A 13,449-nucleotide genomic window follows, 5' to 3' on the forward strand; every position below is an offset into this window, starting at 1 on the left:
GTCGCGCCCAGGCAGAGACAAAAGCCATATCCTCGTCATTTTTACACATTATTGGATAAAAAGAAACATAGACGTCTCTTTGATTTGATTTCGGGGGAATGTCGTGTTTTATGCGGGATCATATTCCAGGCCTTACATGGAATAATCTGATTCTCCGTCCTTCTTAATGCCTTTACTCTGACTGATTTCCTCTCCCTGCTATTTCTCATGCTTTTCACTCGGCTCCGTGTCACATACCTCCAACCTGTAGTTAGTTAAGCGCCTCCGGATTCCTCGCCATTTCCTTTGAAATCACATTAAAAACCTTCTGTATCCGTCACTAATTATTTTCCCTCAACCACATACGTCCCCCGTCGAACGGCTTTCTCTTCCTGTACAGTGCTCCTACGGATATGGACTTATTACTTTTGTATATTCAAAGAAACTCGAAGCATGTGAGTCCAATTTGCTTCGCCCACATGGAATAATATATGCTTTTGGTCGTGAGGAGGCTTGAGAGAATAGACCTGTGTGATCGACTTGTAATTGTGCTGTTATTGCAGCTGCGCGGGAGATGTGGGAAGATAGTGTTTTCAATTTGATGATATTCGCAGGATATAATATCCGAGCGGCTCGTAGAACATTGGCGTTTGCATGTTCGCTGCCATGTTCCCGTATCGTGTTCAGAGAATTTTGTCTTTCACTGAGAATTCCAGTGTATTGCTTCTTATTTTTAAATGTAAACTTGAGATCCGGAGTGAGTGATATGGTATGATAAAAATCCACATTTGAACCATTCTGGAGATAGCAATAATAGATATATATATATAATAAATAAAGACAAAATAAATGTACCAAGCAAAAAGCCCATGAACTGTTTCATGATGAAACTGACCAGTCACTATCTGGTAACTTCTATTCTCTGCATTACTGTACTGGAGTCTCCAACATCAACAATGTGTGTTTGTTTGAATATGCTGCATAAATAAGAGGTTGCAATTTTTGGGCAAATTTGTTTTTAAAACTTTTGTGGAATGTGCTTTATAAATAACATTTTATTGTACTGACATAACTTTATGACTGCACAAAAATGACTCCTGTGAAGGTCCTAATCTTTTTTATGATTCTTATTTTTATTTTTTTTAAGTTATAATATTTTGACCAGACCAAGGCGAAGTGTGGCCCCGGGGCTACATCCAGCACTCATCTGGCCCTTGTGAGGTCATTGTCGAAGTGAGGATGGAGCAATACTTTTAACGGCTTACTGTGGTAGCTTTTAGACTTTGTTGTATCTCCTACCACATAAAAAAATATTTTTTTACTACATTGTTATTTACGATGTACTGTACATTGAAATGATTGATGTGAAAATATAGTCCCTTTCTTACCTTGTGCCCAGCAATGAACTTCTTCTATAATATTAAATAATAATAAGATGAACACAGAACATATTAACATATTATGGCACAGAAAAACCCCTCACTATTTCATGGCCCCTCACAGCAGTGCCTGTATTACATGTGGCTCCACTCGCTGCATAATAACCCACCCCTGGCGTAGACAATCGACCATGTCAGTATGAAGATTTAAAATCAATTTAAAGTATATGATGTGGGACCGTAGCATGATGGCATGTATGTTACATGATAACAAGTCACCCTCAAAATCCTTATACCTTATAGTCACGGTTGTCACACATGGTTGTCCCTGTGAGGCTGCATTTGCCTTCGGTTTGTTCTTTTTCCTCCTCTTTGGACGGTCTTACCGTGATTTTAAAATTGTATTATTTATTAATCTTATAATTGAAGACAGGCAGAACATGACACATCTTCCTTCACACGTATTGCTAAGTGAGGAATATGCATTTACAATATTATCACAACTTCTTACTTTTCGTGTGCACGAAATTTGCTGAGGATGAGGGGAAGGTTTATAACATGCTCAATATTTCATATTTTTGATTATATAATAATATGTCTTAATTTGTTTCCAGTTGGGGCAGTAAAACCATAAATAAATCCTGAGTGTCTCCGTCCTGACATCCATACGTGATGGGAAGTTCAACAAACCGAGGTATATAAATAAGCGGGGGATAGATGTTTTGAGTGTTTGAATGTTTGAATCCTTCATGGGATTTTTGCAGTGTTTGGGACGTCATTAGTATTTCCGTCAGTAGCGGAGTTTGCGCCGTAAATTTGACGTAATGAAAGTTTTTAATTCAATGCCCACAGATAGAAGTTAGCATTTTTACTCGGTCAGCATGTACAAGTGGCAACTGAAAGTCACACTATGAGTGATGCTGTTCGATACAGCATTGGTGATGATCACAAGCAAATGACTCACCTTTTGAGACAGTGCTGCAAATATTACAAATACAACAAGGTTCAAAGAGGGAAGTAATGTCAGACATCAAGTGGCAGGCCACAGAATATCATCCCAATGGCCGGCAATATTATTGGCTTTGAGTGTAGTGGTTGAAATGTAGGACCTTATACTGCGCCATCTTCTTCATATTGAGGGTCAAGCTTGACCTAGTGCAGTTGGTGCCTCTAAAGTTTGAGGTTCTGGGGACTTTCTGAAGCCAAAGTGTTTTCTTCATGCTTTATCTAAAAGGGAGTTTTCACATTTCACTTCCATTATTTCTTTGCTGTGAACTAGCAGCTCTACTACGAGTCTCAGACAAGTGACTGAAGTCTTTTCTGATGCTTGTAAATATCGCCTGTCAAACCATGATGGATTGATTTATTGGCCAGCTAACACCTCAGTGGCCCCCAGGTGAAAGTACCATCGACTAAAGAGCCTCTTGTCTTTAAACATGACGTGGTTTTCGGGGGAAATGCACCAATTGCTAATCTGAAATCCATTTTACTTTGTTAGAATTACACGCAGTTAACACGACTGTTTGTTGCAGCACGTCGATGCCTCCATCAAGCCAGTCAGGCGACTGGCTTCCAGAAGCAGCCTGGCTGATTGCATTTCTTTTTTTGAAAACGCAAAGAGCACTGACCAAATTACACACAGAATGGATGAAAAAAAAAGCCAGCTGTGATTTACGAAAAATAAACTTTGGGTCATTAAGGCTTTTGCAGTTCAGCTCATGAATAACAAATGACAAATGACCCTCAGACTTTAAAATCACCCCCAAGAAGCAGGATTTCTGACTTTATAATCCGGCATATTTTGCTTCTGCCTTTTGCTGCGCTAACATTTGTTTCAAGGCCACGGAGATTGACTTCTGAACAGAATAGGGAGGGGGGTATGTTTGCTACATAATTAACAGGCTGGACTGACCAAAATATGACGCTACAATAAAATACAAACTGATCTAAACTCTGATTTAACTTGAGAGGGAAAGGAATCGCAGCGGTGACATTAGCTGGTAATTCAGTTTTACCATTTTACTTTTTCAGATCAAAGCAGTTTGGGGACTTGACTATTCGCCATGATGAAAAAGATATTTTCTTAAGATAGATCACAGAGCCAGGAACAGTGTGGTCAGGTGGAAATGTGTTTTTGTTAAATATTTAAACATCCTTTCATTAAAAAAAAATACGACTTTCATCACTAATAATGATCTCTTTAATGTTCTTGCTTTTCCTCGTATTCTCTTCCGTTTTCGTTTTTTTCTTCTCCACATGAATGAGTAAAAATGTTTAAACAACATTGTTTTAAGTACAAACTTTGTTCAGCTGCTGGCTTGTTATTGATTCTTTATTTGTGTTTTCACAGACTAAAAACTAACAACATATTGACCAATGAGAAGTGACGGGCTACTGAGGCTTCATGAAACCGTGTCTTCATTTTCGGAGCCCACTCGATGGCAGTCTCTGTTGTAAAATATTTGGATTTGAAGAACCATTTCAATGAAACTTCACATTTTAAAGTCAGAGCGCCACCTGCTTAACTCTGAAAATGAGGAGACTGTTTCATGAAGCCTCATAAGCACATCTCCACCGATTAGTACCCAAAGTCATCAACAATTTTAGTAACCAGAAAGAAGGTGCTGCCTGCCAAAACCTTGAGCTCTTCAGTCTCCCACGACATTAAGGATTCTTTCCATTTATTTCATCTGTCTGTGGACGGCCCCTTATGACAGAGGCACTACATATAACTGCTATCTTCATGAACAATCACGATCAAACGCCATTGCTTTTAATCTGCAGCTATAGCGAGTTACCAAAAAATGCAAAAAAAATTGCATATTTTCCAACAAGAAAAAAACACAGTTTAGCACACTTTAGCATTTGCATATTCAGCTACAAACAAATGCAGTCAGACGTCGATGGCCTCTCTTAATCGCACTTGAGGTCATTTCTGTACCACTAAAGCCGCAGCACAAAATGCCACCAATGTTCTTCACACTGAACCACCTTCAACCATAACATCGAATAAACTTGCACTCAAAGAGCTATTTCTTCACAATACATTCATGCCGACAGAGAATCTGATCTGTTTACAACACAAATTACCGTCTTTTAGCCTCATTTTTTGGCAACAAAAGTGAGATATGTGACACTTTCCTCTTCATAATAACATTAAAAACTGATGCAGTATGTTAAACGTGGAATTTACCAAGCCTGTTATCACATTTAAGCCATAGATTGCACCCTCTGGGTGTCTTCATAAAACATGTGCGAATTGCTTTTTAAACAAGATGGTAATGTGGTTCAGAGTCTGCCGTTGCCATGTCCACGGGGCTTCACATTCATCCTTAAAAATGTAGTTTCTCATTGAAGGTCCCTTTAACAGCACAGTCAATGGAGCCTTAAAGATTGAAATTGGAATAAATCTGCATCATGAAAGTCGGCAGTAGCAGTAAGTCCGATGCATAACAACAAATGTTTGTCACACACGTAACCTAGTAGCAACAGATAAACTAAAATAAATTCCGCAGAATTGCAATAAAAAGCGGCTTCACAAGCTGTTCCTGTACTTGATCCCAACTCTTCAGTGTGGTCATGCTCACTGGCACTGCAGTGCAACTGATTTTACTGCCACAGACGGTTGGAGGGGGGAGAGGAGCAACTCTTAGGAAAATATGTAAAGCTTTATAGTCAACATCTGGAAATCCCCTCCTGAGAGAACAGTGGGCAGAGAGGGAGCAGAACATGCCAGCTCTAAATGGGCCCATTGGTTTGGGGGCTACTAGATGGACTTGATCGGGAGACAGATACGCCTCATGCTCTGGCTGTTATTTGAATGAGGGGGATTTAGGTTCTTGCACTGTGAGTAGGTAGCCATCCAGGTGCAAGGAGGACACTCCATAAGTCTCATATTGCCGTGTAATAGCTGCGGTGAAAGGTGCTTGAGCCAGTGACGCCGTTCATTGTTAAAGATAAGGCACCTAAGATATCGACTTCCCTTTTAAGTATCGGAATGAAACACCTCGTAACACTCCGTTTTCTCTCCCTAAAATACAGACATACGCTTCCACTTTCTTCACAAAATTCCCTTCCAATTGTTGACATTAATAAGCTTTTGCCAAATGGCAAGTGCGTGTGGGTGTGTGTTAATTAATGTGCTTTTAATTAGCACTGAATTTAACTCATAAGCTGTGATGTAGTCACCATGTGGTTGAAGTCATCCTTCTGCGCTGCTTGTTGATGCTTTCAGTTGAATCTTCTTTCTCCTCCCGTGGCAGTTCCTGACGCCATAGACGCCATGCCATCGGACAGACTAATACAATCGAAAAAAGAAAGGGAGGAAGCCGCTCCTTATAAAAACCAGTTTCACACTGCTCTCTATAACATAGAGCAGGGATGACCAACCAGTCGCAGGCTAAGAACCACACCTGTGTCGCTGCAATGATCCACAGCCAACAAATACATATCGGTGTGGCAGACAAGGCTGCAGGGCTCACCTGAAGAGTGAGTCACATGTCTTTAAAGCACATCCCTGCGTGTCACAATGTTGCAGGTTCGTGTACAGCGTATGTTGCATGTGCCTTTATTTTAAAAATTAATACATTTTACTGTGATCCTCTTTGAATTATCAAGTGTGGGCCATTTATTTTACTTATTTAGTGTTTTACATGGCTCATGCCGCCAATAACGTCGCCCCGGTCTGTAAGCAACGCTGCAGACTGGAGCGTCTCATGTTGTCGCTTCCCTCCACTGAATCAAACAGAGTTCACGGCGAACAGTGAAAAAGACACGAAACATATGCCACATAATTAGTTTAGGGAATCACAAAGTGAAATGTGGAACTAAGTAATGGGGAGGGTTAAACACGACTCAAAGTTAAATGCGAGTCAAAGTCTTTGAACAATATTTTGAAATTTTGCCAGAATAGCTCTTACTTTTTCGACTTATTTCCTGTACAAACAATCATATCAACAACAACTTGATCAAAACCGCAGCCTGTTTGGCGACACTGAGGAGCCTCATGAAATTGGACAAAGGGAGCCGCAGACCAGGCCTGATGTACAGTATATACTGTAGTACCTTGTGCTCTACTCGTGGGGCTCCTACGCTGAGGTTTTCCCAGCATTGGGGATGTGACCCGTGATGAGAGCGCTACCTAGGAGGATCATTGAGGATGTATAACACACTCAGCCGTTCTCCTCATCGACCAATCCCATCCCAACCAGTGACTGCGCTGGCATCATGATGAAACCATGTACTATAAGAAAGAATCCTCGAAAGTAACATGGTATATACGTAGCAAAATCGTCACCCCGTGAATGCCAACCCAGAGGAAACATCATTATTATTATTATTGAAATGTACTGTTTTCAGTCTGTGTACCAGAGTCTCTGATCTAATGCATCTTTAGCGTTAAACAGATACTTGAATTTCACGGCATTTAAAAGTGTAAATTCAGCAGCCGCCATCAGCATGAAAGCATAACTGGATATTGAAGTGCGCATCACTATAATCTGAAATTACATGACACGACTTCAACCGACTTGTTCATCTTTCAGGCAAAGTGGTTTTCTTCTGGAATTCAAACAAGTGCTCATTCTCATGTTTTCATTGTCAAATAATGAACAGTTCAATTCAAAGCTCCCATTCCCCTTCATCCTGGCGTCGACATCAACCCAGCCCACTTGAACGCCTCTTAGATCACAATGTACACATCTCCCACCTCACGACGTCGACAGCCTTTTAAGTAGCAGGCTTCAGACGCGTCACCGCAGTTTATTTTTTTCATCGGCTGATCTGGAGAGACGTTCGTCATGTCACCAACACAGACTTTCCTGGAGCGGCTATTTAACACTGTCTGTTCCGTACCTTAACAAGCAGTGCCGTTTTGAAGGAGACTCAAAATAACATAAAAGCAGACTCATAAAATGGACTTCAATGCTGCAGGGCCCGTCTCGTGTCTTATTACCGGTAGAGTTGTCGCGAGGGTGCGCTCGACAATGTCAACAATCACGAGCAATTAGGAGCTAAGGACGATGAGAGCGAGCGGCGGTGACCGACTGATGCTAAACAATGAGAACATCTCATTTAGCGAGGGAATGAAGCAAGGGATTAAAAACGTAATTGGGAGTGGGGGGAGGTGCGTCTCTTCTTATATGAAAGGTGCTGTACCTGTATTAAAGAGCATCAGCCGGTGTAATGTGCTCAAAGATTTGATTCATATTTTTAAAAATTAGCGTCCGAATATTTGCTATATGTTACCAATAAATCGATTGATCTTTAAATGGCTCTTTTTTAAGCATACAAATATATAGAGTGAAAGGTAGCAAGCTTTCTTTCGTTCGCAACATTCAAGTCGTGGTGTAAACACAAATTGCTTCAGACAGAAGAGCAAACAGATCCAGGCAGACAAACCCAACCAATTGAGTCAGAAAATGGTCTACTACACATTTTAACTTCCAAGGTCTGACCTTGTGACCAGTCATTTGGAAAATAGCCCCACTAGGTGGAACAGTCGGTGACCTTTCAGCCCCGATCGGGTCAAAAAGGCCACCGTCGGCCGTGTCTGTCTCGAATCATTGCTCCACAGGAAATGTCAGGTTTGTCCAGAGATGCAGCTGTAAGCACAACTGGATATCGGCTTGCAAACGCAGCAAGGGATTTGACCTACCAACTTCACTTCCACTTTTCGTGCACAGCAGGGAGGTGAGCTCTTCGCGAGCGGGTAAATTAACAGAGGAATTAGCTTTATTACAAATTTCCAATTATGGAGGATAAACCCCCCGATTATTGGAGATCACCCACAGAACTTCAAGAAGATCCAGGAATTTTCATTTAAAACTTTTAATTTGAAAATCCCTTTAATCACGCCTAATGAAAATGAGAACCTTACTTTGATCCAAGCTGCTGAAATGTTGCCGACCAGGCACCAAAACCCTCACTCAGAACCCACACAGAAAATGCGTAAGGCAAAGAGTCGGCACTGACGGTGATGTTGAGGTCAAGGGTTGGACAACACAGGGAGAAAATGGCGTTTGCTCTTTCATGTGAAACAAATGACTTTTCACTCACCCAGGGCTGGTCAAAGCTCAAGGTGTGACGGAGGTCATCCTGGTCTTCTTCTTGTTTAGCCTGCTGGAACTCATGTCTCAGCCTCTGTATCCGGTCGTGGTTACTGGGAGTCATCTGACTGCTACGAGACAGAAAAAAAAGCAGCTGAAACCGTGACCTTAACTGGAACCGTTATGTACTTTGTTATGGTGTTTAATATTTCCACATAGATATTATGGTTTTACCCTTAAAACAACACAATAAATATGGCAGCAGTTTTCCGCACCGAAGGGAGGGAGCAAAATAATGACTCGTATGAGTTTGATATTCACTCTTGAAACTGTTGCAGTGCATTATTATGTATGACATGTAGCAGTGGGAGTGCACTTCATTCGGGTCATACAATATTTCTTAAAGACAGAACCCACACACTGACAATGAATGATTCAGTAAAATAAGTCAGGAACTGTACAGTGAAAGCAAATGCTGTCTTCTTTTCAAAAGCATGAGTGACATGCCTGTATGAAAACTACATGGTAATACCGCAATTTTAGCCTGACATTATCGCATCTCATCTGGGTCGAGCAAATTCAACATGCTAGCGTGGTGGATTCATGGAACATGTGAAGACTTGATCATAAAGTCACGATGTGCGACGTATAAGCTGAAGCACTCATATCTTCATCTCCTTTACTTTCCCTCCGAACCCGTACCGAAGCGTCCCTCGTGCACCATTGTGAGCGAAGCATGTCCCTTTTGGACTGCTGGTGACTGTTACCCTTTTATGGCACGGAATCATTAAACACTGCAGAAAGCCCTCATTTACATCCTCTTCATTAGGCGGCTTTGAGGGGGCCGTCGATAGGAATCAATCGCATTCCCTTAGCTTAATCACGGTCGCCTTTTATCACCGGCGACAGAGGCAGCACGTGACCACAGGCATGGAAACGACAACTGAGTTATGCATAAAAAAAAAAAACACGGATGAAAGCGAGAGGAGGTCGGGAGCGACGGGAGAGTCGACATGTCAGGTGGTGAAGTTGAAAAGAGATAAAGGGAGTGGGGAGAGGAGGGGGTAGGGGGCGCTCCGCTGCGGCGCTGAGTGAAAAAGTGAAAGGTTAATAAAGAGCATGTGAGAGAGAAGAGAAACAGAGGGAAGAGGAAGAGAAGAGAGTTACAGGTGGGTTACAGGACGAGGACGACGGAGAGAAACAGCATTGAGAAAACACTCGACTGTGGCCAGGTGCTGTGCGACTGAGCAGCACTTACAGGCCTGCGGTGGAAGTGATTGCTTATTTGGGCCCAAAGGATTCTGGGTACAATTACGGCTGTAATTCTGATGATAATGGCCACTAGGATGCGCTGCCAATCAAGCAGAATAAATAGCAGCTTGGAGAGATTCGTAGCACTTGGCCAGTCACGACGAGGTTCTGCCTGGTCGCAGTCGCTCGTGTTGGTCACGCTCCATCTGCCTTTATGTCTTCAGCGGACAAGGCGCTTACAGTAGGTCATCAGTTGGTGGGAAATGAAGTGCGACGTTGTTTATTTAAAGACCTGCTCAATTGGAATTTGATGAGCGTTTCAAACCGTGATGTAACGGACGGAAGTTAAATAAGCAAAACGTATCACCAATCTTACGGGACACGACATTTTTAAGCCTCAACTTTGGCTTCCTGTCGGTTTCATGATCCATTTTAAGGTCCTTTCTTTGGGTTATTAATCTCTTAATAGTCTCTTTTTTTTCAGATTAGTTTTCGTCAGCCCTCCTGGAACCTTCTGTCCTCAGCAAGTCTGGAGAAGTCTCTGTCAGTTATTATCAAGGCAACCAATAGCCTGAGGGCCCCAAGACTCCAGGAACTTAAGACTTATTTTTTTGTATCTTGAGTTTACATTGGATCTTATATATTTATTTACCATTTTATATTTTTAATCTAGGCCTTCTTATGCTCCTTTTATGACCTGACTTTTTATACAGAAATACGTTTCTATGTTGCCACCTTTTTAAAAACTGCTTAAGCATGTTTATTCAGTCTTTCTCTGTAGTAGCAGTGGTGTTTCCCCATATGGGTCTGTGAATGTGTGACACTCTGGTCAGTTTTACTCGCCCATTCTATTGCGCAATTTGGCCTCAGATCTGGCCTCATGATGTTGCATCCCACCATAGCATGTCCTCAGAAATAAATAGAGTACATAGATGTCTGAGTTTTTATCAGTAGTTTGTCGTGCCGTATCTCCTCTTCTCTTATTCCACAAAGCACTTTCGGAAGTGTCATTCATTTAATAAGCTAACGTGCGACAGAGACAGCTGACGCTTATACAATAGAATAAAAACTTTCCTTGAACCTTTTAGGATGGTAAAACAGCAGGAGAGGGCGACAAAAAACAAATATTTTTGCCTTATTTCTGATTAATATAAAACTATTTTTGAGGGGGGGCAGTTTTCAGATGGAACCTCCAGATGAAAATATAAATTCAAAGTGACAAAAAAGTGTGGATGGTTTCAGTTATTGAACACTGTGAAGAAGGAAACAGATGTGTCATAAAGAATATGAATGAATTGAGCAGGTTTGTGCTCAAAGAGAAAAGGTCAGGTTGCTGCTCTGTACTCATGGGTATATGCAGAGGGAACGTCAGCACCACCATCATATGCAGGAGCAGGGCTTAGTTCCACGCCTGTTTATGTTGCACTATATATGGAAGAGACAGAGAGGAAGAAAGGGCATCTATATGTGACTGCATCACCGGTCTGCTGTTTTTAAACTCTGTGTGCTGCTGAATGACATCCGTCTCCGGGATTTGAACACTGGTTGTGCACAGGAACAACATTTGAGTTTTTCTTTATTTTTGATTCCACGTCATCCACTTATTTGTTCAAATTCAAATCAAATATTCAGAATGATTGTGGTGAGGTTTGACACTTGTAAATGATGATTTTCCAGGTTCTAATGCACAACACTGTGTCTGTGATTTTAAAATGTAATACACCATTTTATTGATAATATCAGTTACATTTGGGGCTCTCGCTAACACAAAAGAACCACAATATATCACCCATATACCACATATGTATAAACAGAAAGTAGCCAGTTTTTAATGGCAACATTCGGCACTAGAATGGAAACTCAAGAGTTCATTCCAAACTACAGCCTTCGAACTGATTATAAACAACAGATAAGGAAGTCACGTGCTCTGCTGTTTCAAATCTCTCAGGTTGCTGCAACACTTTTGTCACCAAGAAAAATGGATGATGTGTCACACCAAAGAAGGTCATCGATTTAAGAGTATCTGAGATATAATCCTCATCCAAACGATTTTCATCCTGAGCTATCACAGTCTTCGGTTGGAGGCATTTGGTTCTGTCCCACTAAAAGTGTTTATGACCTTTATTTTAAACAGCAATGTACAGTAGCCCAATTGTAAGATGATACTTGAGGACTTCTGTTCTGCATGTGACCCCTGTCCCACCTGTGTTTTCTGACTGTTGACAGAGGTCATGAGCTCTGAAGTTGAAGGTATGCGAGTGCCTCCCGATGTAATAGTCATCCTTTGATCCAGGAGGATTTGGCAGATGTCTCGCACACCACAAGGCTTACGTTTAGGACGCAAAACTATGCAGCCATCCCCCTTGTTTGCTTCTGTTGGCGGATCAAAGTCCCACCGAGACGCCGTGTGCCCAATAAACACAAGTGCTAACCAATAAAGAGCTAATCCAATCACAGCAAGTCATATGAGCATGTGCATGATCAGGGATCAGCCCCTGCTAACCAGAGTCAGACACACAGAGACCGCTGATACAGTCACTGAAGTTCCATGAAGCAAAGTTTGAAAACAGTTCTGAGAGATGTAAAAATTGGAACTTCAAATTCATGCTCAACATTAATTCTAATCTGATCACATTTCATTCTTTTTTTTATCGGCTCTGGCCTCAGTATCTCCATGTAGCAGATGACAGGCTTCTTAAGTTTGGACCCTTTGGCAACTTTCTATCAAGTCAAAGGCTGAGCTCATCTTTTTTTTCCCCATCACCCCATGGGCTAACATTTATTTCAAAGACAGAAAGATGAGGCATTTGGGGGAGATGGACAGGCTTTAGAAAGCACTGCGAAGATAGAACAAGATAAGATCTGCATTCCCGCTGGTCCCATTTGACGGGAGAAAGGGACAATGATAAAAACATTTTTGGGGGCTTCAAAGTAAATCAGCATTTATCTGCGTATCGCCGTGATTGCTCGAAAATCGGACGGATTTGAAACATGTGTCTCCTCGCATTTTTACATCTTCACTTTCATCTCATCACGTGAAATATCTCCTTATTTTCCTTCTTGCTTCATCTTTTTCCACTCCCTTCCTTGTGCGGGTGTCACTCCTCTGAGTGGCTGAATCCCCCTCTGTGGTGAGAGGGAAAGGGCATGAATTCTCATCTGTCCCCCTCATCCTGTCCCATGAGCCTGGTAAGTGACAGCTGCAGGCTGGACAAAGGCCTGATAATACCCTGGATTTGTCAGGCTCTGACTTCACCCGTGTACTCTTGTGACTGATGCACCGACTGTGGCGCCGGGCCAGCTAAAAGCCCCGCTTCCAAATGGGGACAGCTTTGGAGCTGTGAATATATGTACAGGAGCGTGCTTTCTTCCAGAAACAGGGTGAAGCATTTGGGGCCCTAGCGGGTGCTAAGAGGCCATCATCTGGGACGCAGGCCGCAGAAGTGGCACGTCTGGGGAGTGTAGCGCACTGATTAGCGGGGCAAGAATTGAAGCCTGTCCCCAACAGGCCGTCTGGCACAGCTAACCTTTCGGTGTCCCCTTCATCTTTCGCTTCCCTAGAGTGGGAAATGAAGAGGCACCGCTGCAGGGGATGTTTCAACAACACATCTGAATAAAAGTACCCTCTCAAATATAAGGAAATACAGTGACATCTTCCACCGTGCACCGTAGTGTCTGTTAAGACAGTCACATGGCTACGCACATATTCCGTAGTAGAGCGAAGGCCTCTCATCACTTTCCTCTTCAGGTTTTGCTAAAATGAAGTGCTGGACTGGGCGGACGGTGGGGTAGTG

General features: G+C 42.2%; 1 protein-coding gene across 8 annotated transcripts in view; it reads right to left on the reverse strand.

Annotated features, from left to right (window-relative positions):
- Positions 1-13,449, reverse strand: part of LOC128755422 (partitioning defective 3 homolog) — a 336,729-nt gene that overhangs the window by 14,020 nt on the left and 309,260 nt on the right. For all 8 annotated transcript variants that reach the window (XM_053858871.1, XM_053858873.1, XM_053858870.1 and 5 more), the window contains one exon: positions 8,415-8,535. In XM_053858871.1, coding sequence (XP_053714846.1) covers positions 8,415-8,535 — 121 coding nt within the window. The remainder of the gene's footprint in view (positions 1-8,414; positions 8,536-13,449) is intronic.

The sequence above is a fragment of the Synchiropus splendidus genome, chromosome 3 (genome assembly GCF_027744825.2).
Source record: "Synchiropus splendidus isolate RoL2022-P1 chromosome 3, RoL_Sspl_1.0, whole genome shotgun sequence".
Classification (NCBI taxonomy): domain Eukaryota; kingdom Metazoa; phylum Chordata; class Actinopteri; order Syngnathiformes; family Callionymidae; genus Synchiropus; species Synchiropus splendidus.